Source organism: Purpureocillium takamizusanense, chromosome 6 (genome assembly GCF_022605165.1).
Source record: "Purpureocillium takamizusanense chromosome 6, complete sequence".
Lineage (NCBI taxonomy): Eukaryota > Fungi > Ascomycota > Sordariomycetes > Hypocreales > Ophiocordycipitaceae > Purpureocillium > Purpureocillium takamizusanense.
Window position 1 is genome coordinate 1,024,924 of NC_063073.1, and position 23,426 is coordinate 1,048,349.

At 57.9% G+C, this 23,426-nt stretch overlaps 4 protein-coding genes across 4 annotated transcripts; 2 read left to right on the plus strand and 2 right to left on the minus strand.

Moving 5' to 3' along the window:
• Window positions 1-5,973: 5,973 nt before the first annotated feature.
• Window positions 5,974-6,306, plus strand: JDV02_006795 (uncharacterized protein; the record flags this gene model as incomplete). The annotated part of the gene is made up of 1 exon (XM_047988219.1): window positions 5,974-6,306. The coding sequence occupies one exon, from the start codon at window positions 5,974-5,976 to the stop codon at window positions 6,304-6,306; it is 333 nt and encodes a 110-aa protein (XP_047844211.1).
• A 5,551-nt stretch (window positions 6,307-11,857) lies between these two features.
• Window positions 11,858-14,066, plus strand: JDV02_006796 (uncharacterized protein). The gene is made up of 3 exons (XM_047988220.1): window positions 11,858-12,113; window positions 12,180-13,355; window positions 13,540-14,066. The coding sequence occupies exons 2-3, from the start codon at window positions 12,604-12,606 to the stop codon at window positions 13,676-13,678; spliced, it is 891 nt and encodes a 296-aa protein (XP_047844212.1). The 5' UTR covers window positions 11,858-12,113; window positions 12,180-12,603; the 3' UTR covers window positions 13,679-14,066.
• Window positions 14,067-14,851: 785 nt separating this feature from the next.
• Window positions 14,852-17,691, minus strand: JDV02_006797 (Propionate--CoA ligase). The gene is made up of 3 exons (XM_047988221.1): window positions 17,010-17,691; window positions 15,660-16,931; window positions 14,852-15,584 (listed from the first exon to the last, which is right to left on the minus strand). The coding sequence occupies exons 1-3, from the start codon at window positions 17,386-17,388 to the stop codon at window positions 15,136-15,138; spliced, it is 2,100 nt and encodes a 699-aa protein (XP_047844213.1). The 5' UTR covers window positions 17,389-17,691; the 3' UTR covers window positions 14,852-15,135.
• Window positions 17,692-21,357: 3,666 nt separating this feature from the next.
• Window positions 21,358-22,040, minus strand: CCG6 (clock-controlled protein 6; the record flags this gene model as incomplete). The annotated part of the gene is made up of 3 exons (XM_047988222.1): window positions 21,358-21,538; window positions 21,595-21,677; window positions 21,879-22,040. The coding sequence occupies 3 exons, from the start codon at window positions 22,038-22,040 to the stop codon at window positions 21,358-21,360; spliced, it is 426 nt and encodes a 141-aa protein (XP_047844214.1).
• Window positions 22,041-23,426: the final 1,386 nt, after the last annotated feature.

Consider the following 23,426-nt stretch of genomic DNA (forward strand, 5'->3'; position numbering starts at 1 on the left):
GCCAACAGATGGCCAGGCAGGCTGGGGTTGGTAGAGCCGTGCCGGCTGCCGCGATTGCGGAGAGCAGAGGAGGGACATGCACAAATTGTACATACATGTGCCCAGCTCCGATGGCGGGGGCGGATGCAAGATGCGAGGCGTACATAAGCGGCGGGAAGGCAACGCAGCTTTGCAGCTGTTGCGGCGGACACTGTACATACCTCCTACATATGTAGGTACGTACATAAAGGTACGTAGACCGGATCTTGTGTGCATGCACGTGTTGGGCATGCAAGATGCACACTCGTCATGCACCACTTGGTATGCCCTGGGCCATTGATAGTGGCGGCGACCATCGGCCTGGGGGGGGGCGCATGTCAAGCTGCCTCGCTACCGGCTGGGCAACCCTGCCCGGCGCTTCTTGCCGTGGTCTTCTGCGTCAAAAAATAAAATAAAAGTCAGCAGCATTGCTTCCATGCTGCTTCTCGAGAGGCCCAGAAAATGTCTTTGCTTTGTCTGTAACCACATTCCTTCGCACCATGGTGCGACCGACTGTGCATGCGTGGCGGCGAGGTGTAACCCTCAGATCGCGGATCTGGCAGTCTTGATGCTCTCGACGATGTGCCCAGCCTTGCCTGGTCTCGTCGCCAGGGAACAAGCTAAAGCGCCCGCACCTCCAGCCTTGGTTGGGGCACATTGGATAACGTAAGTACTAAGGTACCCACCTCTCACTTTCAGGTTGGGTTCGGTGCATACCTTAAGGTAGGTACCTACCTTGGTACCTACAGTAAGTGCCTTACTGCTTGGCCAGTGAGTTAGTTACCTTAGTACGTATGGCAGACAATTGGAGCTCCGTCATGAGAAGCAAGGCAACATCAAGATGGCAGGGCCTCGCCGCCGTTTCGTTTCACACGACTCCCGTGTTTCCCAAGTGCTGAGCGGCCGTCATCCCGAAGAGACGCAGACAGATCTCGCCGCATCACCTTTCGCTGAGTACCCTTGTAGGCAGCGGCGGTCCGCTTTATTACACCATCCGGCATGGCCCCAACTACGCGTCGAGACGCCGGGCCTGTAGCCTCCACTGGAATTGCATCTGACTGCATTGCCCCCTGCTCGAAGCTTATCGTGGACGGAGTCGGGCTGGCCGGCTAAAATGCTGGCCGTCGATCCAATGCAAACGCAATGCAAGATTCGGCTGGGGCGAATAAAGACGCATTGGTTCCTCTTGGTAAGGCGCTCGGCGGCCGATCGATTCGTTTCTACCCGCTCAGGTGCAGGTGCCCTGGCCTGGCATGCGTGCATTCGAGCTTGGTCGTGCGCTTTCGCGGATTGCGGAGTGCATCAACGCAAGTGGCTGGCGGGGGTCGTTTCGCGCGTTCCAAGTTGGGCAATGAATGTATTGAGGGTCTGGGAAGTACCTACTACTGAGTGTCATGAGGCAGACACCACACAGGTACTGTACTACCTGCTAGTACCTTGAGAAGCAGAGCACAGAGAGCGAACCACGCCTCAGAACCTTCAGCTGGACGCGACTCCACTCGGCTTTGCTGCACCAAGACCCTACCACCTCAACACAGGCGTGTGCCTTGCAGCATGACCAGTACAGATGTTGCTACTACTGCCAGGGCCGACTTACCTCTAGGTTAGTACCTACCTCGACTTGTGCATCATGGACTACTAGCTACCTACCATCTTTAGTAGGTACCTTACCTTACACCTAGGGGCGAACCATACGGCATATCGTCCTCGTGCCTTTAGCCAGGGACTGAGCTGGGACTCCTCCTGCCTGCTGCTGCTGCTGCGCCAATTTGACGACATAGGGGTTCAGCCCTATACGTACTGCCTAAACAGTCAGGCCGATGTCGTTTCGCATGCAGTAGGTACCTGTAGTACCTCTCCACGTCCCTACCATACCTAGTAGGTACCTACCTTAGTACGTGCCCTACCCATCCTCACAACTGCCTCCAGCACCATGCGTCGCACGGGTCTCCCTCCAGCCTCGACCAGTCAGCCTGCGGCGTCCGCGCGGCAACTGCGTTGGTCCCTCCCCGCTGACCTTGCCATGCACAGTAGACTGTACGACGGCGACAAAGCGAACCTAGGGAGGGCCGCCAGTGCTGCTCCATCGGAAGAGGTTATGGGAGAAAGTTTGCGGTTTGTCCCAATGCGAACACCCCTAGCGCTGCTGCTGCATGTCAAACAAGCGGCAAGGTCCGTTCCGGTTTCTTGCATCAGGCACATGCATCTCCGCCCTGCTCTTTTCCTATTTCGCCTGGTGCGATCCCGGAGCCAGACGGGTGATGAACGACTCATGGAGTGCGAGTCTGAGCGAGCCAAAGTCAACAACACGCGGATCACGCTCAACTACACGCCTTGACGCCGACTTCGCAGGCGCCACTGACCCCAAGGTCAACAGTGAGTATACAGTACAACGCGATGGCTGACACCCAGCCTCCAGGTTACAGTTTCTGTCTGGAGCACGGTCTGCTTCATGGTCTGGAGGCGCGCACGGCGAACAGAAGATGCAGCATGCGTATGAGATTCTGCAAGATGGCTCAGGCCACGAGCGGTATTTTTTTTTTTCCATCGGCCATTGAGTCGCGAAGCGCTGGCCCAAAGGCAGCAGTCAACGCGGCACGGTGGTGGCTGGGGTTGAGCCCGGGGGCGAGACCAGTCCAACCCTTGGATGATTGAGGGCTGCCGCCCCCCTGCTCGGGATGCCACCAAACTCCGCCACACGGCCCGGCGCTGGTGCCGTCGACAAAGCCGACGCTGGGCATGGCAGACAGTTTGAGCATCACCCGCCGCGCCGACTAGGGTCACCTCGTGTGCGAAGCGCACAGTTGGACAATCCCACCAGCCCAGGATCTGGTGATGTCTTGCATTTTCCCACCACGCTCTACCCGGAGCTCCGCCTAAGCCCGAATCGCCCGGTGTCTCAGGCCAGCACGTTTCAATGAGGAACACATGGCCAGCCACGCTGCGCAACCGCCATCCAGCGTTTATTTTTGGCTAGCTTGGCTGTCATGTCTCACTCCGTGGCCATCACACCTGCGAGTCGATAGATCCTGGCGCCCTCCCCGCCCGTGTGCAGGGCAGGCAGGACAAATCTGCCCACCTTGCAAATATACATACGTTCATGCATCGTGATGCTCACACGTCAATTGGGTATGTATGTTCTGCACCCCACACCGTTGTGCCGCATCTCAACTTGTCTGCCAACGGCGGGTTGTCTCAGCGCTCGGTCGGCTCAGATATGCCACAACGTACTCGCCTGCAATTCTCCATTGTTAATGGTGGCGCTACGGGGAGGAACGCGAGATCACCCCCCCCCCATGGGCCATGCCGCAAGGCGTCTAGCTGAAGGCCGATCTGCCAAGCATTTTGCACACGGCCAGGCTGTCAGCTGGCCCGCTGTAGGGTGGTTGTCTTTTGCCCGTGATGTGTCGGCATTTGTTACTGGCACTACGGCCAGGCCACCCTTCCAACGACAAAGTTATGGACGCGGGGCGCTTGTCAACGTGTGGCATTTCAAAGCACGCTTGAGCTGAGTGCAGGTAGCTGGATGACGTTCGAGAAAGAAGTCAATTGCGGAAAACGCCGAGAGCAATGCCAGCTAGTCTGTCAGCTCGGTTTGGCCTCAATAAATGTTGAGGTGAGGCCGAGCGAGCGACATCGCACTAAGCCTAACCATGAACAATGATACGTAGCTACATCCCGTACAAGGGATGCTCATTGTCCGCACATGGAATGTCTCCCCCGGCTCTTTCTAGCCATCGTCAAACGAGGGATGTCACAAACGAGCTGCACAACACAGAAGCCTCGTCCCTCGTCCAGTCACCAGCATTCCACTTTCTTTTCTCCATCTTCACCCTCAGATACAGTGCAGCCGACCGAGTCTTCTGGTGTTGTGCACTGGGAGCAGGAGTCAGTTTTACCAGCTGTAGGGTGACGTTCTGCATTCGTATTACTTACCTGTCCCACAGTGCATTTTAGCGATGATCTCCGACGGGTCAAATAATAATATTTGCCTCTTTTTGGCATTTCGTAGGCTATATAATTCTGCCAATGGATGCATCTTGTAGGGACTGCAGTTGTGTTGCACTTTTCTCAGCTTATTGTTAGCGTACTATATGAGAATAAAACCTGTCAAGTAATAAAGAAGACAAGAACATCTATCCATATCTTTCCGTACATAAACAAGTTTTTTTCGGTTGCGTCTTTTATAGCATCTTCTCTATTGAGATAATGTTCTCTTGCCCTTATATTATAGAATGTCCAGGTGGCATCTATAAGATGAGAAAAAGAAAGCAAAAGCATAGCAAAATGCTAATGCATATTGAGCAAAGTAGCTTGCAGTATTGTTAACTTAGAGATGAGTTTTTTGTTTCTTTAGTTTCTGGCTGCCCCAGAGTTTATATAGCTGAGTATATATTTATAATTAATAATTTTATTAAGTAAAAATTATATATATGAGTATTAATCATATATTAATACTTGTTTCATTAAGTAAGAATTCTATCTCTAGATAAATAAATCAAGTCATGTCATAGAATGAATAGAAGACAACATGTATATTATCAATACGTAGTCTCAGTTTCATCTGACAGCAATCGTTTTTGTTTTCCTTGACCACAGTGAACCCCTCTCAGCCTCTGGAATGGCAGACAAGGGAGGGGAACCCTGCTGGAGCCAAGCACTTGCATGACCTGCACAGCGGCTATGTCGGTCTAAGACCTTGTCCAATCATGCTCTAGCTGGTCGGGGCAGGGCAGGGGTGCGCCAGCCGTGTCCGAAAGGCAGAGGACCACGATTTGCTCCCTCTCTCTGATGAGGGATGGATGGTATGGCTCTCCCGCACCCGCAGCTGGGGTAGGTTAACCACCCTTTCCACTTTGTTCCCCCAAAGTCTCTCTCATCAGCGCTCCACACCGGTAGCAGTTTCGGTGGGAAGCGGCGCTCTGGTTTGGCAGGGCCTTACATTAGCCTTCCCGTCCCTCGCCGTGCCGGATGCGCGTTTGTGCGTCCGTCCGCAGCATGACCCTCCGAAAGCCAGGGTTGCGATCTGCCCCGTCTGCGTTCGGGGGACTCGCAACATGGTTCCAATCTCGCCCGGCTCAGCTCAGCGCACAACGTGGTGGCTCGATGACGACGTCTCGCCACGTACATGCCTTATCATGTCGCAAGCCGCAAGCTGGGGGGAACAGGTCGTTGTCCGCCACTGCCCCCGCCGCCGACAACGGCCTCGCTGGGGCCCATCTGCTTTGTCTCAGCAGTAACTGGTTTCTCGCCCAGCTCGATTCTGGACAAACGCCCCGTTGGGGAGGAGAAAGCCTTGGGTGTCAGCCCGTCGAGCGCTACATCCGTGGGCGGGCGTGCGAGGGCCACGCCTATCACCGCCAGGTGTGAGGCTCGGACTCACGGGAGGGAGTCGTACAAAGTACGAAGGAAGGTACTGTACCGCACTGACTATTGTACCTAGGAAAGAACCGGTGTCGACGCTGTCGAAAAAGTGGTAGAGGTTGCTGGGCTCATCAGCCCAATGAACGCGAACCACGTCTCGCCCGCACACCACGATCTTGTCTTGCGCCACCGCGGCCACCTTGATCCTTCGCGTCAATTGGTCTGGGTGGTCGGATTACGGAGCCTACTGCCTTCGGTTGGGCAGCACAGGGACCATTTGGGCGCCCTCTTTGAATGGCCAATTAGACGGGTGCCGGTGAGAGCAGCGCAATTGACGGAGCATCGACCATCGTCAAGTGTCTCGCATCGCCGTGCTCACGGGTGAGGCGAGGCGCCACCACTTGCCACCGCGCGCCATGGTCCACCGCGAAGGGGCTTGGAGACGGGGAGCATGGGAGCGAGGCAGGATGAGGAGAGCGGTTGCCATGCCATGGGCCCCGTCATCACCATGCGACGCTTGTGGCCCGTACTACCTACTTTGGTATTACCGACAGCGTTTCCCAGAATGTCCCTCCCCCTTCTCGGGTACAAATGGTATCGTCTCACCACCGGGTCGGCCCTCCCTGGGTCCAAGGCGCCACTTCAGACGGGAGGTCGAGATTGTTCGATTTGATTTCGTCGGAAAAGTCGGGAGGGTGGAGAAATTTCTTTGCAGCGGAGACGGCGCCTCCCTCTCGCGTGACGCCGTGGCGCACGGGCATGAAGAAACATCACGAACGGGACTCGGTCGTTTCCTTCACTCTCTTTCATCCGTCCATCAACTCCATCTCATACATCCATACTAACGTTACTACGCACCGTGGGCGGCGAGGCCAACTGGAGCCCTGCTTCCCGACCAGTGTCACAGACTTCCTGGAGCGCTAGCAATCGGACCCCCCCCCCCCGGCGCACCGCGGCAGAGTGCAGGCAAGGAGGGTCGCAGTGCCTCCACCCCGACTGGACAACTCCACCGCTTGTCAAGCTAGCTTCTCCCTGGGGCTCCTGGTCGCCTTGTCACAGCTTTGATCAGACGTACAATAATACCAAGGCCGTTGACTCGGCGGCGGGCACAGGCTTTTGCGACCACTTTGGCTTACCATCCCGTCTCCGACTCGGAGCGGTGACGCCGTGGATCAATCCTGGGCGGCGCCGAGTGATGACGCCCGCAACTGGCCATACATACTCTCACCGCTTCTTCTTCTTTCAGCCCAGTGGGCGTGAGGACCACACCCCTCTGGATAGAAAGCATTACCCTTGCATGGGTTCCTCGTCAGGTTCAGCACACATCCTTGCCAACGCTACGGAGCCGTTCCCCACTGGGCGGGGGCCGACAAAGATCTCTCGAGCGCCGCACATACTTTACACGTACGGGCCTTGTTGGGGAAGGTTCGAAAGGGCCAAGAAACTTCGCGGCCTCGTAGAAGTGTCTTGGCCCTGAGAGTTTGCAGCTGACGCTACGCCATGGCATTGGTCGAGCCGAGCAGCTTATGGCCGCAGCACTGCTGAGATATGGCCAAAAGGTCGCCGGTCACTGCGCTCTTGGTCGTGGGCAAGACCAAGTACAGGCTTTGGGACCTGGCCAGTAGCAAGGCTGCGTCGGGATATGGGTTGCGGGTTGCGGTATCACAATAATTGCACATTACGTGTGCGACCGGCACATACCAAAGCGGTCGTTTCATTCAGGCCGTGCCGGCTGTCACGGAAACAGGCATGACCGGAAGTTCAGGTGCAAGCTCGCGTCGGCACCAGCTACAGCAGAGAGAAGTAGGTTGCCTTGGCTTCTAGTATCTTCTCTCTGTAAAAGACATGCACGGATCCCGGCCCCACAGCCCGGTTTGTTTTTTGCCAGGCATCAGCAAAGATGCGACTACAGCATCTTTCTTGAGGGTTCAAGTACCTCGTACTTGCCCTTCGCACACCGTCCTGCAAACGATGGGCAGACAAATCTGCGGCGGCTTGCCCGCCGGTACCCGCTCGGTGCCCAGGGACAGACAGACAGTGCTGGAGGCTAGAGGCATACCATTGTGACGAGTCTGCAACGGCTGCGGGAAGGGAACAGACCACGATGAGCATCGTCCGCCCGCCCGCTCCCACATGAGCGCTATCGACAGCAGATCAACGACCCCCGCTCGACGCTGTAAGTCTGGCAGATCCCATTGAGAGAAGCGAGGGACCATGTGCGGAGGTTGTGTCGCGTTATTGCGGGATGCAGGTCCACCCATGTGCCAGCGAACCGCCCTACTCCTCCCACCACAGCGGCTGAGTATCACGTCCTTTGCGAGTGTTGCAGATTCTCAATGCTTGCATGTATATCGAAAACTTGGCTGCGAATACCTGGACGGCGGGCCGAATTCGAATTGGGGAAGTCGAGGAGGAAGCCTGGACTGCAAGCAAGTATGATGCGCATATGTGCCCCAAGCTGCAGCAACTTGGGAGATGCAGCCCCAATTAGATTAAGGCGGCGTTTACGGGGTCTGTGACACGCCATCAAACTCGAGGCACAGGGATTCTGGGTTCCGTTATGGAGAGCTCAGAGATCTTGTTGATATCGTATCGAAGTCGTTACTAGTACCCTGGTACGAGGAGACCGGGTGTGCCACGTGAACAACGCTTTTATCTCAGTTGAGCCCGAGGCGGGCGGCCAGTGCGAGGGGTGTGAAGAAGAGCGCCAAAAGAGAGACACGGGAGCACGGGCGAGTTTGACCGGGTGACTCGTGGACAGGCAATGGCGATAGCAATGCGGCCTGGCCTCCCCCCCCCCCACCTCCCCGGCACGGGCTGGCCGTAAGCGAGCGCTGGGCGACGGGGTCAGGGAAGGAGGAGAGGGTGACTTGTGTGTGAAGATTCTCGCGTTGGTCTCATCGACGTGCCCGGGCGGGTGCTGTAGTTGGCCCTGGCGCAATGTCTTCCTTGCCCCTGGGGAGACGACAAGGGTTGGGATGCGGGCAGCGCGCGCGCGGCGCGCACGGCGCTTGAGGGATAATAACAATGCCCCTTGTTGTCAGTGTTATTATGAATTTATGATACGAAGGAAGGTATGTATGGCTGCGTTGGCTGCCAGTCGGACCGGATGTGGCAGGGCAGGGCAGGGTATATTATCAAGAGATGAGGGGAAGGAAGGTCAGGCTGAATCGTGGGCTCACGGCGAGGGGCCAGCTCGTGGCCAGGGCGGACTCTGCTGAGCTGCCTCGCGCGCTCGGCCTTGAGAGACGATTCGGCGGAATCGGAAGGACATTGGCCCCATTGACTGGCACGGGCCTTGAGGACCAGGAGCGTATCCGGGGACGGAGTCAGCGCCGTGCTGCAGGCAGGCATCACGGCGCGAGCAGCAGCACCGGTTGCGAGTCGCACGGAGGGGGAGATGGGAGGGAGCACGAGTCGAGTTACACGAAAAGGTCAGGGGTGGACGTGACTGATTTGATTCACTTATTAGACAATGAGTCCTAGTATAACAGGAAATCCCTGAGCACCGTACGGAGTACGTTCGTGCGAGTATGGAGCACGTCTAAGAGAGTGACTGCTACCTACCTTGGGTACTTCACCCACATGCACGGATGGTACTGTAAAGACCTTGGCACTGAGGAAGAGGTAGTAGTAGCAGGTCAGCTCCGCATTTTAAGGGGGGGGGGAGGGGGAGGGGGCTTGAAAGCACGGAGTAACGGGGTGCATGAGGCCCTGCCAGCGGCTCATGTGAGAAAATCGAGGTGCGGCGGCCCAGCAGCGGAACCGGCAAGGGGTCATCGGTTCAGTCAATGGATGGATGGATGGTACGAAGTACTTGGTAGTCTCATCAGGACAGCACGCACGGGACAGGGGACGGCATGGCATGGCATGGCATGGGCACGGTATTGCAGGATGGCAGGGCACGGGAAGGCAAGGCAAGGCAAGGCAAGGCGATGTGAGGCAAGGCAAGGCAGGGCCCGCGGTGGTGGCAGACCATCATCTCTCTCGGCTGGCTGCCTGACATGCGCATCATGGCTGCAGAGCACTGCCTACGCCGCATCTTTTGCATTGCAGTGTGTGTGAGTGGGTGTGTGTGTGTGTTTTCCGTTTCGTCCAGGCCCGTCCCGGCCCCGAGGAGGAGGAGGGGAGAGGGGGGTTCGCAGAGGGGGTAGGTAGTTGGCTGAGAAGTATGGATGAGGGGCACGCGGCGGCAAGCGGAAGCGGCGGTTGTGACGAACAAGGGGCGAGAGTGGCGGTTCGACCCTTTGTCGTTGTCGTTGTCGTTAGGTCGCAATGGATGCGGATATACAGTACAAGGCTTACTTGGAGGACGACGTGGTGGTCATGACCGTTTCTTTCAAGGGTTGATGAAGCTGCTTTGCTGTGGTGGTGTGCCGGCGGTGGTGAATGTGGTGATGGTGGTGGTGGTGGTGGTGGGGGGGGGGGGGGGCTGGCGGCAGGCTGGCGGTAGGCTGGCGGTGCGAGGTGGAGGTTGTCCAGGGTCGGGGGGAAGAGGAGAAGGACGGGAGAAGCACACACGTTGGACATTGGTGATTGTACACCGTCGTGGTGGTGATGGTGGTGGTGTATTGTTCTGATCATGATGCCGTCCACGATGAAGTCAAGATGCGCCAGCACGATGATGATAACTGTACGTGATGACGCAGGAGCAGTTCTTTGCTAAGTTGGTTCCTACATGCTTAGCTACCTAGGGGTACGTGTGTGCCAGGAGCATGCATTCCCCGTGCACTGTACGCGCGGAAAATGCACAGTACGTGTGTGTTTTGGCTTTTGGTTCCTGGCAAGTACTGCACTCATCCGTCGTACGTACATGCTACATACATAGGTATCCTTGGCCCGACGAAGGGTCCATGATGGTGGTGGTGGTAATATGATGCTGACTTTGGGTTATGGCGCCTGGAGCCAGTGGGGTGGGGGGTCGGACGGGCCGGGCGGCGGCGGCGGGTGAGCGGGAGGAGGCGGCTTGGTGCGCATGCGCGTGTGCGTATGCGTGCCTGAGGGTGGTGGAGACACGGGTAGGCAATGCAAGTCTGTTCTGTCCGTCCGGCTGTATGTGCGCGTACGTAACTACTGTACAGCACCTTATCTTGTCTGAACAGAAAAAAACCAAGCCACCGGCGGCAGCATGTGCGTGGGCGGGAGCGGGGATATTACCTCTTGCAATATACAGAGGTATATGGTGCCCGTACTTTGTACATGCCATGGGTACCTTTAGGAAGAGGTAGCATGACAAGTACTAAAGTAAGTAATGGAGGAGCACGCACGCGCGCGCGCGCACACACACAGAGAATTGTCCACTCGCATGCACCCATCAGCGGACAAAGTCGCAGCAGCAGCAGCAAGTACCTACCGTGTTAAAAGTAGGCGCTATTATTACTGTTACTGTGCTGCGCGGGACAGCTTCCCCGTCTACCCATGCTTGTTGTGCAACCGCGTCGGAATCATGTACACATGCGGGACGCGCAGGACTGGACGCGGAGGAGGGGAAGTGGGAGGGAGGGAAGGCGTTGGATGGCAGGAAGGATGGGTAGTACCCAGGTGGCATGGATACCTGGGATTGGGGTGTGTGGACAGGCCTTTTCTGCCATGACCTGCAATGCCATGAGGGACGAGGAGGAGGAGGAGGAGGAGGAGGAGGAGGAGGAGGAGGGGAAGGGAGAATTTGGGGGGGGGGGGGGTCCATGCGAGGTCACAGCCCGAGCCCCATACCCAGCAGTGCGTGAGTGATGGGGAGGCGAGGGTCGACAGCTCATCATCACATCGACTCGAGTGGATACCTCTTTGTCGGGATCTTGGGGTTCCGGGACAACAAATCTGCGTTGGTAGGTAGTGTCAAGGTCTTTGATGAAGAGGAGTGTCAGGCGAGAGGGAGTTGAGGGCGCCGCCGTGCCGTCCATCCATCGCCATTCCTTCATGGACTTGCGCCTCCAGGCAGCGGGCTGAAGTCAATGTCCCTACGAGAGATAGTACCAAGGCACCTTACCTAGTACCTACTAACCTACCTTCGCGGTGGCTGGAAGTGGGTGGATGCGCTGTCATGGCCCGAACAGCGGCCCGGTCAGGCAGGGTGAGGTGAGGCGCTACCACCCACCCACCCATCTTGCTTTTCCATCAATTGATGGAGTGATCTGACCCGCCCATCCACTGTTACCTCCACCAAACTCCCATCCTGTACGGAGTAGGTACCAACGTGGACCGGACCTGCTAACCTACATACATGCCTACAGCGAGTGTACAGAGGTGTACCTAAGGTAGGTAGGTAGGCACGCTGTCGCCGGTGCGGCGGCGCTGAGCTACTGCACCATCCAACTGTTTTCCCGCAGACACCTCCTGGAGGAGGGGGAGGAGCCCGCCCGCTGGCTGCTGCACAGGCGGTGGCGCAATGGGGCTTGTCCAAACGTGACCTGCTAGTTGCTACGTCGACTGTCATCGATCGCCAACGGCATCTCCGCAAGAACCAAAAGCAGGCACAAAAAGTCAAAACACTTGTGCCACTCGGAGATGGGATATGTAGGTACGAGGTACATGGGTAACAAAACGTGTCCCGGACGGCCGCCACCACATGATGCCGACACGCGCGTCTTGGAGGCGTCATCATGGACGCGTTCAACCTTTGCTGGCTGCATTGTACCTGAATGTACGGGCTACCGGGTGCGCGTCGGCAACAGTGTTTGACGCAGAGGGAGGCAGAAAGGGGTTGGCGTGCCAACGAATTCGCCCATTGTAAGGTAAGGGGCGAGAGTGAGAGAAAGTGAAGGTGAAATGCATGACTGAATGGCTGTGGTGTTTGTTAGTTCGCGGGCGCTGCTGGGCCATGGGAGAGAAAAACAATGGGCCGCCGCCGTAACTACCGCAAGCGCGACTCCCGACTCGACGACGACCCAAGCGTGAATTGGCCGTGCTTCGGGGCATCGCATTCCGGACGACCTCGCAAAGCCCACTCGCCTGCGTCCAGCTACAATCGCACCGACGTCCTCGGCAGAGCTCGTGCTCACCAGCTGCGCAACTCGATACGCCCTCGCGCCCTGTCCGATGCCTCCTCGGGCGGCAACTGTGACTGCTCCCGCTCACGCTTTATCAAAACCCTCCCGCCTCTGAACCACCATCATCGGAAGGCATCGTGAACTCCAGACAAAAGACTTTGAAGAAGAAGAGGACTGACTGTCCGCGGGCGTTGGCGAGGCGAACCGAACCGAACCCCCAACCAGGCCGGCAGGCATGCCCGCGCCGCCGCATCCAGCTCTCCCCGGGGCTGCCGAGCCCGTCCACGCCGCGCGCTTCGACCCCTGGAACTCGTCATCGACGGGCCACCAGCGCGGCGACCGTCGCCCGGGCACCTCGTGGCGTGACGCGCGCACGCGCAAGGTCAACTCCCAGTTCCGTAGCGGCGGCGGCGGCGATGATGATGCTAGTGATGGCGGCCAGTCGTCACCGTCACCGCTCGGTCAGGGGCGACGCAGCGTCGCCGATATGCTGGCCCGGCCGGGTCTCATGCGACGGGCCATGGAGCAGTCCGGCGGCGGCCGCCTCGCGACGGGCCGTGATGGTATGTCCACCACTACTGGCACCGGCACCACCATGGGCCCGTCTGCGACGGCAGGGGACAGCCGACACCAGCAGCAGCACCAACCCGCGATGACGACGAAGGCATCGACGACGGACGAGCAAGCCGGTACGGGCACGCACGTCGCCAGGGAGAACAACACCGGGAGCGGCATCCTCGCCGGCGTGGTCGCGTACGTCAACGGCAGCACGTACCCGCTCGTCTCGGACCACCGGCTACGGCAGCTGCTGGCCGAGCACGGCGCCGCCATGTCGCTGCACCTCGGCCGCCGGCGCGTCACGCACGTCATCCTAGGCCGTCCCTCGTCCGCCGGCCGCGGCGCCGGCGGCGGGCTGGCTGGCGGGAAGCTGGAGAGGGAGATTCGCCGCGTGGCCGGCTGCGGCGTCAAGTTTGTCGGCGTGGAGTGGTACGTTTGTCCTCCCCCTTTGCCCTGCCTTCCCTTGCCTCTGATTGCCTTCGCCCAATGCGTCCTCCTCACATGCGGCGCGTACACACATCATCCTTGAGGTGGCCATGCGCACAAGAAAAGGATGGGCATTATAACAAGCGGAGGAGACGGCGTGTCTGACGTTACCCTTGTCCCTTCATAGGATCCTGGAAAGTATCAAGGCCGGTAAGAGGCTCCCCGAAGCGCGCTTTGCCACCCTGAAGATTGCGCCTCAGGCGCAGGGAAGCGTGTACGGGCTCTTTTCCGGACGGGACGCCGCGGCGTCTCGCAATGGAGTCTGATGGCTCTTATGAGCGTTAGAGAATAAAGACGGGAACCAGGGAAGGCTGAGGCGCTGGTTGTTCTCTTGAAGGAGAAGTAGGTTCCCATGAAAAGGTGGTTATCTCGAGGGGGCGGATATTTGACCGAACTGGCCGACCTTTTCTACTGTAACATGACGGGCGTTTCTTAGGCTGTGGGCTGCGGTTGGACTGGTCATGGGGAACTGTGTCCCGTGTGTCACGCATGGCACGAAAGGCTTCTTTTTTGCATTTGGGGCGGCGTTTTGGGCAGCTTTCCTGGAGCATCATCATGGGCGTACATCGAGGGGGCTCACGCTTTTGTCACGCATAGATAGACGATATACGGTTCGCGCCGCTTCTGCTAAGGACACCAATTCTCATGCATCTGATCGCTCCTTGGACATTTGTCCATTACAGACAGCTACACGCCTCTGGCTTCAACAACGTGGGTCGCGTTGCTCACGGCCGACCAAGTCCGACCCAAACCGTACTCCCTCCGAATTCGCCGGCTGCCAACCCGTGCCCCTGACGACATACTAACTACTATGGAGTTACGGCCACAGAGTGCGCGTTCAGTGTACATGCTTCGGCCTGGGTACACCCGCCGTGTCGTGTCCGTCGGTTGCCCAAGGCACTCTATCCCGTTCACCGACGTCCCACGGCTCCCCTTGTCCGCTTTCTCTCCCTCCCCCGCGGCGGGTGCAATACGACAGGTCAAAAGCACTCACCGCCAGGCGGGGAGCCGCTCGCACTGCCGCGGCTCCGATATTCGGGGGTCCCTCATATATTCATGTAGTATATGTGTACGAAGGATCTTGCGTGGCGGCTCTGTTGCTCCCTATTCGGTCAAAGCACGTCTCATTATATCTGCGACCAATCACGCGTGAGTCCGGTACGCTCAGAATATCTCGAACCAGCTCTTTCCAAAGCTTTTTGCACACTCTGAGCCACTGGGCGGGGGAAGAGGGGTATGATAGAGCGTGGTCGTCGTTTGCTTTAGCCTCAGTAGGTAATGATAAAGGGCGGTGACGGCTGGCCACATACACGCGCGAAGCAGGAGTGGTAAGCAGGCCTTGGGCCGTTAAACGTTTGGTTGTTACTGAGAAATGCGGCGCACCGTTTTTCGTGATGACCTTCCTCCTTCAAGGGTCCTTCACCGGAGGATATGTGCAGGGGCTGCCTAGTATACGAGGACGAGGGATATACCGGTGACAGGGACACGGCCCCTAGGATTGTTCCCTACACGATTTCCGCGTGTTTCACGTTTACGAGAACAGGAATAGGGTTCTAGAGTAGTTCGTATCGCATAACAACCACCAGACGTCGCCGCTCAGCGAGACAATAAGCCCTCTTTGGTGGTTAAAATATCCAAGAAATTCAAGTCTGCCCGCTCCCTTTGCTTGCCGCCATCTGTGCAAAAAAGCGTATCACTGGGATTTGGGCGGTAACCCACAGGCTCACAGCTTCGCCTTGGTCCTCTGCTCGACCGCGGCGTGCCTGGCGCCGTGCTTCTCAAAGTACTCCCTCACCTTTGCCCTCGCAACCTCGACGACGCCCGCGTCCTCGACGGTGCTCGGCACGGCGACGGGCTTGTCAAAGTCGGCGTGGACGGCGTTGTCGACCAGCTCGCGCAGCACGCGGCGCAGCGTCTTGCCCGACCGCGTCTTGGGGATCATGCCCTTGCCCTGCACGACGCCGCCCAGCGAGGCGATGGCGCCGACCTGTCTGCGCACCAGGTCCTGGATCTCCGAGGCCACGCGCGCGTCCGGCACCGCCGACGTCGGGTGGTCGGGCGTTGACAGCGTGATGAAGGCGAAGGGGAGCTGGCCCTTGAGGGCGTCGGGTATGCCGACGACGCACGACTCGGCGACCAGGGGGTGCGATGCGATAGCCTGCTCGATGCCGCCTGTATCCGTGCCGGTCAGAGAAACATCACAACTAGAACTGCGTACGCGATAAAGCAGGAGAGGCTGGGACTTACCACTTGAAAGGCGATGGGCGCTCACGTTGAGCACGTCGTCGTTTCTGCTCATGACGTGGACGTAACCGTCCTCATCAATCCACCCCGAGTCGCCCGTGTCGAGCCACTTGCCCTGAAATCTCTTTAGGTAGCTCTTATAGAATCGCTCCTCGTCCGCCCAGAGGGTGCGGAAGCCGGTCGGAGCAAGGGGCATGCCGAGGACAATGTTCCCCATGGTCCCCTTGGCCACCTCGGCTCCGTCGTCGTCCACGATGCGGATGTCGAAGCCGGGCATCGCCTTGCCCGCGCTCCCGGGCTTGAGCGCAGGCGGCAGGTGGTCTCGCGCCGTCGTCTTGCGGTCGCGGCCGGCGTGGGGCACGAGGGCTCGGCCCGTGATGGGGGACCCGGCCTCGGTGGACCACCAGTTGTCGATGACGTGCGCCGACGGGGCGGCGTACTTGGTGAGGAGCTCTTGATACATGGAGATGAGGGTGGGTTCGGAGCGCTCGCCGGCGAGGAACAGAGCCTTGAGCGAGCGCAGGCCGCCCCTCTCGCCGATTTTGGAGAGGAACTTGTTCTCCGGGTCGTCTCGCTTGATGGCCCGTAGGGCTGTGGGCGCGGTGAACATCGTGTTGACCTTGTACTCCTCGACGACTCGCCAGAAAGCCGAGGCATCGGGCGTGCCCACGGGCTTGCCCTCGTATAAGACGGTGGCGGCGCCGGCTAGCAGCGGGGCGTAGACAATGTACGAATGACCAACGACCCAGCCAATGTCCGACGCGGTAAACGCGACGTCGCCGGGTCCGTGGATGTTGAAGAGATAGCTGATGGACAGATGCAAGCCGACGGCGTGCCCTCCCGCTTCCCTCAGCACGCCCTTGGGGGCGCCTGTCGTGCCGGACGTGTGGATGATGTATACCGGGTCGCTGCTCTTGACAGGCACGCAGCCGGCCCTGACGCCCCTCGCCCTCGCGCTCCTGACCACCTTTTGCCAAGTTGCCTGCCCCTGGGCGCGGTTGGTGGGATTCCATCGGAGCTGATCACGCTGCCAGATGATGGTGCGCGGGGGTTTGTGCTTGGCAAGAGAGACGGCCTCCTCGACGAGCGGGCGGTACGCGATGGGGGGCTTGGTGCCGTCGATGCCGCACGACGCGGTGAGCAGGGCGACAGGCTGGCAGGCGTCTATGCGCTGAGCGAGAGCGTTGGGGGCGAAGCCGCCGAAGACGACGGAGTGGATGGCGCCGAGGCGGTTGACGGCCAGGATGCCCACGACGGCGGCGGGGATCATGGGCACTGGGTGGTTCGTCGAGCACGGTTAACCATGGATGCGTTCCTCTCTGCGTGTGACCATGTGGGAAGCGTCCAACTCACTGTACAACATGACGACATCGCCCCTGCGGACGCCCTGCTCTCTCAGGGCCCCAGCTAGGGCCTCGACCTCGTCGAGCAGCCGCGCGTACGTGTAGCGCTCCTTTGCGCCCGTCACGGGGCTGTCGTAGAAGATGGCCACCTCATCACCATTGCCGGCCACGACGTGGCGGTCGAGGCAGTTGTAGCAGGTCGATATCTCGCCGCCTGGGAACCACTCCCAGCTGTCGTGCGTGACGCCGCTGCCCGCAAGCGTGCGCTTGGTGTGGTGCAGCGTGGCCGTCGGCTTGACGTGCCACGAGAGATGGCCCGCCTGGTGCGCCCAGAACTTCTCCGGCTCGTCCAGGCTGAGACGCAGGATGTCATCTTGCATGTGCGGCATGATGATGGTCGAGCGGCGACGAACGACGTAGTTGAATGAGCGAGGTGCGCCGGACCACAAGGATGTTTGGGCGCTTCAGATCAATTGGTCCGACTATAAGGGCTGCTGCGCTCTGATATATATGGAGGCCTGTGTATGAGACGGGACCGGCGATGATGTGTGTCGCCTTCGCGGTGAGCCTATCCTCGGTTATGCAAGTGGCGTCGTCGGTGAGAGAGCTGAAGGTATGAGTTAATGAGGGTGAGGCGCTGGACGCCGGAGCTCTGGTGGAGCTCTCGACGCCCCTGGGGCAGGGGTCCATGCCGCGTTCGTCCTCATTACTATGAGATACTACGGAGTATAATAAGAGAGTTCGAACGCCCGAGGGGGCGGGGACCCCGCATCATCCGCCTTTCCGTTTCTCCGGAAGCCGTCAAATTGCAAATGCCGACCCAGCCCGACACGGCATGCCGATGCCCAAACTGGACTGGACATTGATACTCCAGCCAGAAGACACGCAGCCGCGGCGGATAGCAGCGGGATATGGCTAGGGATGTGGAAGTATGTCCATTCAGTACGAAGTAGCCAGCATTAGTTTTTCTTCACGACGATGGTAGTGCATGGTTGTAGTATGTGTGTGTTACAACATGGAGCCTCCATCAGGTGACTGAAGGGGACCGTCTCAACCCAGTATCCTCCTCACAAACACGGAAGACCACAGCAGCTCCTCGGTGCCATTCTAAGGCGGTCGTCCTGCAATTGACGCCCTGTTTAATAATTTTTCGCAGAGTGCTGCGTCCGGGACATTACGGGTAGTGGCTTATTGCTGACGACTCCGCCGGTCAATCTTGAATAAAGTTGGAGTTGCTTCAATATCGGCGCCCGAAAACAAGTTGCTACTTGACGTGCAGCGTAGGCCGACACAAACGCAATTGGTAAAAGAGCGACCCGCAAACCTCGCGTCTTATGTAGCCTCTGACCAGGCAGGCGCGGCTTGCTTCACTAAAACGCCCTGAAATTTGGGTTTGGGACGGGAGGTCATGCGACGATAGTAGAGAGCAAGGATACAATATACCTCTCGATATGAAGGCGTGATTGCCAAAGCTCAGGCCCAACTAGACCAAAAAAATTATCGCAGCCTATCCTTCCGATCCTTCTTACATCTTCGGAAGACTTTCTTTCTCTCCCTCGGGACATCAGCGGAACCAACCGCGACGCCGATGTGACCCGCGGTCGGCACCTCTGCCCCGAAGGCAAGAACGCGCTTCGATGGCATCGTGCAGCCGGGCTTCGAGCAGGCCGTCCGTAACAGAACGAAGGTTGAATACTGGCGAGGCGCCACTTTTTATCAGCTCGTTAACCGCCGACGAACACAACCACGACCACGACCACGGGCATGATGCGGGCTACGTGGTCGCCGAGGATATTGCGGCGCCTATCCGCGAGCCTATGCCCGTCGAGCCAGATGTTTATTTCACCTATATTGCAACTGTGAAAAGAATGACGCAAACATAAGCCGGATAGTAGAACGCAGCCAGAGAAGGAAAGCCCAGCACCTTGCGTCCCAGCTTGACATAGTGGTAGCGGCAGGGTAGCTTGGCGTGCTGTCATCGTCGGAACGCTTGTTTTACGAGCCCCGGGTACTTTCCACTTTCTTGCTCCTATTTCGCGATGAATATCTTATTGAGGAATCTGTTGGTGGCCTTGTCTATCATATAAGTTTTTAAGTTTGAACAATACTGGTCATTGCGTTGCAAGCTCCTATAACTTCGTTACGATGTTAAAGCTCTTGCGTTAGCATCTCTTCGCGTGTTCAGCTATACTAATAAGAGCGGCGAAATTGCACTGACATGCGATTTCCAGCCAAGTCACACTGCAATTCGAGCAGTTGGAAGCGATCGATCGGTGTGGATCCTACAGGCAAAGAGTGATTGAATGCTCAGCCATTTACATCGTAGGGTAGGCTACAATTACTTGATACTTAGATTTATGAAGCACGAGTAGCATAACGCAGCATAACAACCACCACTCGGAACGTCATCTCACGTCGAGATGAGGCGAAACACTATCCGTCGTACACAGCCCATCATACTCCACGTTATAGCACCCTGCAAATCAATCGCAGACGCAGGGTTTCACCCCTGCATCATCAGCAGCCTTGCATCGTATCGCACCCCAGTGCCGCGGTTTCGCCCCTACCTTCTTCCTTACGTACGTACGTGCTGCTGGGCTGGCACCTCGCTGGAATGCTCACACCCTCCTCCTCCCATTGTTTGTTGAGTGGCATGTCTCGTCCGTGTTCTAGCTCCCGCCGTCCACAAACAAGCAAAAACAACGGCCTGGGGCTAAGATTCGAGTCGCGCCTTTGGCACGGCTAATCACAGCCAGCGCAGCGGACATGGCCATGTGTGTACTTCTCGCTGTAAGGGCAGCCCGTCGTGTGTGTACCGGCGCTATACCAGCAACACAACCACCACCATCCACGTATCGGTGTGCCCCATCTCGTCTTGTCATCGTCGCCGTCTCTTTCCGGTCCCAAAGTGACGGTCGCGTCTCCCACTCAAGCCATGATGCGAACGAACCTAGCGAGCGAAGGCAGTCCGTTGAACCTTCGACTTCCCTTCCCTCCCCACATCACGCCTCTCGTTGCACTTCTAAATCAAACCCGCTCTCACCAAATCTCGCTTGCACGAGGCGAGACGCGGTCAAGCTCATCTCACACCGGCTCCAAACCGCGACACGGTCACACACGCAACTACACTCCCCCCCACTCACACCCACAGCGCGCACGACCACGAACTCAGCTCCGCCGCCGCCGCGTCCCTCTCTCGTGACAATAACCTTTCCCTCACTGGCGCGTGCGTGCGTGCGTCGTGTTATTGTTGTTCTTATGCCCGCCCTTACGTCCCTTCATGCGGAACCTGCTGCGGCTTGCCACCCACTACTACTATCATGTCCACCGCATCCGACATGTGTGTTTTGAATCAAACAGAGACACAAAGACGTGCGCGATCGCAGTCATGCTCACCGTGTCGCGTCATCAATCGTCGGGATATACGGAAGCGACTGTGTCAGTAGCAAGTACGTATATGCGCGCATATCGTGAAGCCTGTGCCACCCATGCAGGCCACTCAGACAATATCCCAAGACAAAGTCTTTGTTGCTCCTCGCATACGTAATCCGGTACTAGCACAGACGTGCTACGTTACAATATAGTATTAGAAAGACACTCCACTCTATTGGAAACAAAGGCACACGGCGTACACATGGACAATCGCTTTGCACACCCATCACAGTTGTTCGGCTTTGCGCAAGCAGGCGCTCAAGGGGCTTTTGCAAACGCCGGACCAAAACTGATCTCCCGGCCATGTTCGTCTCTGCTCATCTGCACGTAGTAGCAGCTACATACAGAAAGCTTCCTCAAACATCACCTGCCCCTTGACTGGAGACCATAAACACGTCCGACAAACCAAGACCAGCTCCCGTGCTTGTGCAGCACCGTAGATGGAGCTAGGGCACGAAAGAAAAGATGACGGACAGGCCGTGAAGAGTGTCGTCGCAATATTCGGGATGGGAAGTGCTTCTCTTTTCTAGGTACTTGTCGGGCAACAGGGGGCGACCGCGAGGCAGAGCTGGTGACGAGACGAACCCGATGCTGGTTGTAGTAAAAGCGAGGCACATTATATTTCCCAGCGCCGAATATAAAGACCACACACAAAAGTCTTGTTGGACCTGAGTGGTTTCCCCTTTCGACCGTCGACAAATGGAAAGAGGACCGGTCTCCGGATCTCCAGGTCGCGTATGTTCGTATCCCAAAGTCTATACATCCGAAGCAAACCGTTTCATCCCCCGCACGTAAACCAACTGGCTCAACTCTCCCACAACGCTCTTCCAGCTCATATCTGGACAAGGCTCCCACGACTCAGGTATTTATCGAACAAAAGAAATCGTAGGTGAGACGTGGATCGCGAGGCGTGATAGTTGGTTGATTTACAGGACGAAAGCAGCAAGACCGACAATACCAGCCAGACCAGCGCCGGCCAGGCGGCCAGCACCGGCGGTGGGAACGGCGGTGGGGGGAACAACGGGGGTGACGCTGCCAGTGCCGACAGGGGGAGGGACGGCGGTGGAGGGAACACCAGTGGGAGCGGTGCTGTTGGTGTAGCCACCGCTGTTGTCGGCGTTAGCAGAGAGACACTCAATTTAACAGGAGCTAGGAAGACTCACCAGGTGTGGCAGGCAACCGAGGAGGTGGTGATGACCGGCTTGGTGATGGTGCAAGGGCAGTCGGTGATGGTCAGAGTGGTGGGCTAGAAGTACAGGAGTCAGCAGTGAGGTTTTGTTATGGTTGTACAAGGCTGGCGGTCGATGTATGGAGTGGTGCTCGCCATGCCGTCTGGCGGGATGTCTTGAGGCGGCCGGTGCGCCAAGACGAACCCTCCCCCGCTGATACAAGCCGAGCACAACACCCCATATCGACCGCCGTCCTCGTGGGAGTTACACAATCGTACCGCGGTGACGGTGTACGTCTTGGTGCCGTGGGTGATCTGGGTGGGAGCCGGGCAGAAGGTGGTGTACACGTCAACGACCTCGGTGACGACCGTGGCGTTGCCCTTGTAGTGGGCAGAGGCGCCAGCAGCGGCGGCGAGGACGACGGCAGCGGTGAACTTCATCTTGTCGGTATTAGGGGTTACTCGGCGAGTAGCTGATTAGGTTGTTGTATTAACGAATGTAATTGACTGAAAGTCAGGTAGCTGATGCTGGTAGCGAGTGTGGTGTGTGGGTGAAGGGGAAAAAGAAGAGAGGTCCAGAGAGCGGGCCAGAGGGCGAGGAGCTTTATACCAAGGATGCCTGAGCGGTCGGTCTGCGCCCGCGCAGTTAGACCCGTGGGGGGGTGGTGACCGACGACCCATCGTCCACCCGTGGTGCTAGGGAAGGGGCAGAGAAGACATGTCGATGGGGAACGGACGGCAGGGCCGTGAGAACGCCTCTGCAGGGGGTGGCCGTGGACGTGGGAAGTTGGAAGTGGATTGCGCGGCGTGTGGGTGGAAAGGAGAAGGGGGTGGGGGTGGGGGTGTGCGTGAGGGGTGTATGTGCAGCTTGGCTTGTCCTGTCGTCCTGTCCTGTGTGTTGTGTGCCTGTGGTGGATGGATGGGTGGGTGGATGGCACAGACAGGCGGGCTGCTATACCACGCGCCTGGTGGCGGCGACGGTATAGTATTACTATGAGGACTTTGCCGTGAGATGATGGACGGCATGAGGCGCCCCCGGTTACATTTGACAATGGATCACGCCGGTTTCCTGCTGCCGCTGCTTCTTTATCATCTTCTTTGACTCTACCCTCCCTAAACTCTGCAATGAAGGGCGAGGGAGGGGGAGCATGGAGAGAGAGGGAGAAAGAGAACACAAAAACAAGAAAAAAAAAAGCAGCAGCACAGGGGAAAGATCTCGAGCATGCGCATCTGAAGATTGGCCGGCGCCAGCGGTCTGATACGAGATTAGCCCGCCGAGACTTAGCGCGGTACGCGTTACGAGGCGGCCAGTACATGCTGATTATGGCAAGCAACGCTGCCATCCTAGGTATCGGCAGTGTGCATCGTGGTTGGCCGCTACCTCAGTTACCCTGCCGTGCCTGAGGTTCGCACACACACACATAACTTTTAGCCCCGATGCATTGTTTGTTTGCCACGCGCCGGGCTGCAGTGAGGTGTTTGGCCTGGCCATTGTTGGCCTCTGGAATCCGCATTCCTTACTCACCTGACTTGAGAGAATGCTGTTGTATGCCCGCATTCATGTGCTTGTTCTTGGCCGTGCTCCCCTTCTCCTTGACCTCGTTGCATGTGAAGCATCCGTGCAATGGAACGAGCCTGCTCGTCTGTCCGCTGTCGTTATCAGGCACTTCGTCGTCTCTAATCTGCTGTCCGTTGCGGCAAATCACCACCCCCGGCAAAAATATCCGTTCAGGCGCTCCAGATCGGACGAATGGGCGGGCGATTCGCGTCGCATCCATGGCTCGACCCCCGTCATCCGCCCCCCCCCCCCCAATGCGTCGCTGCCCG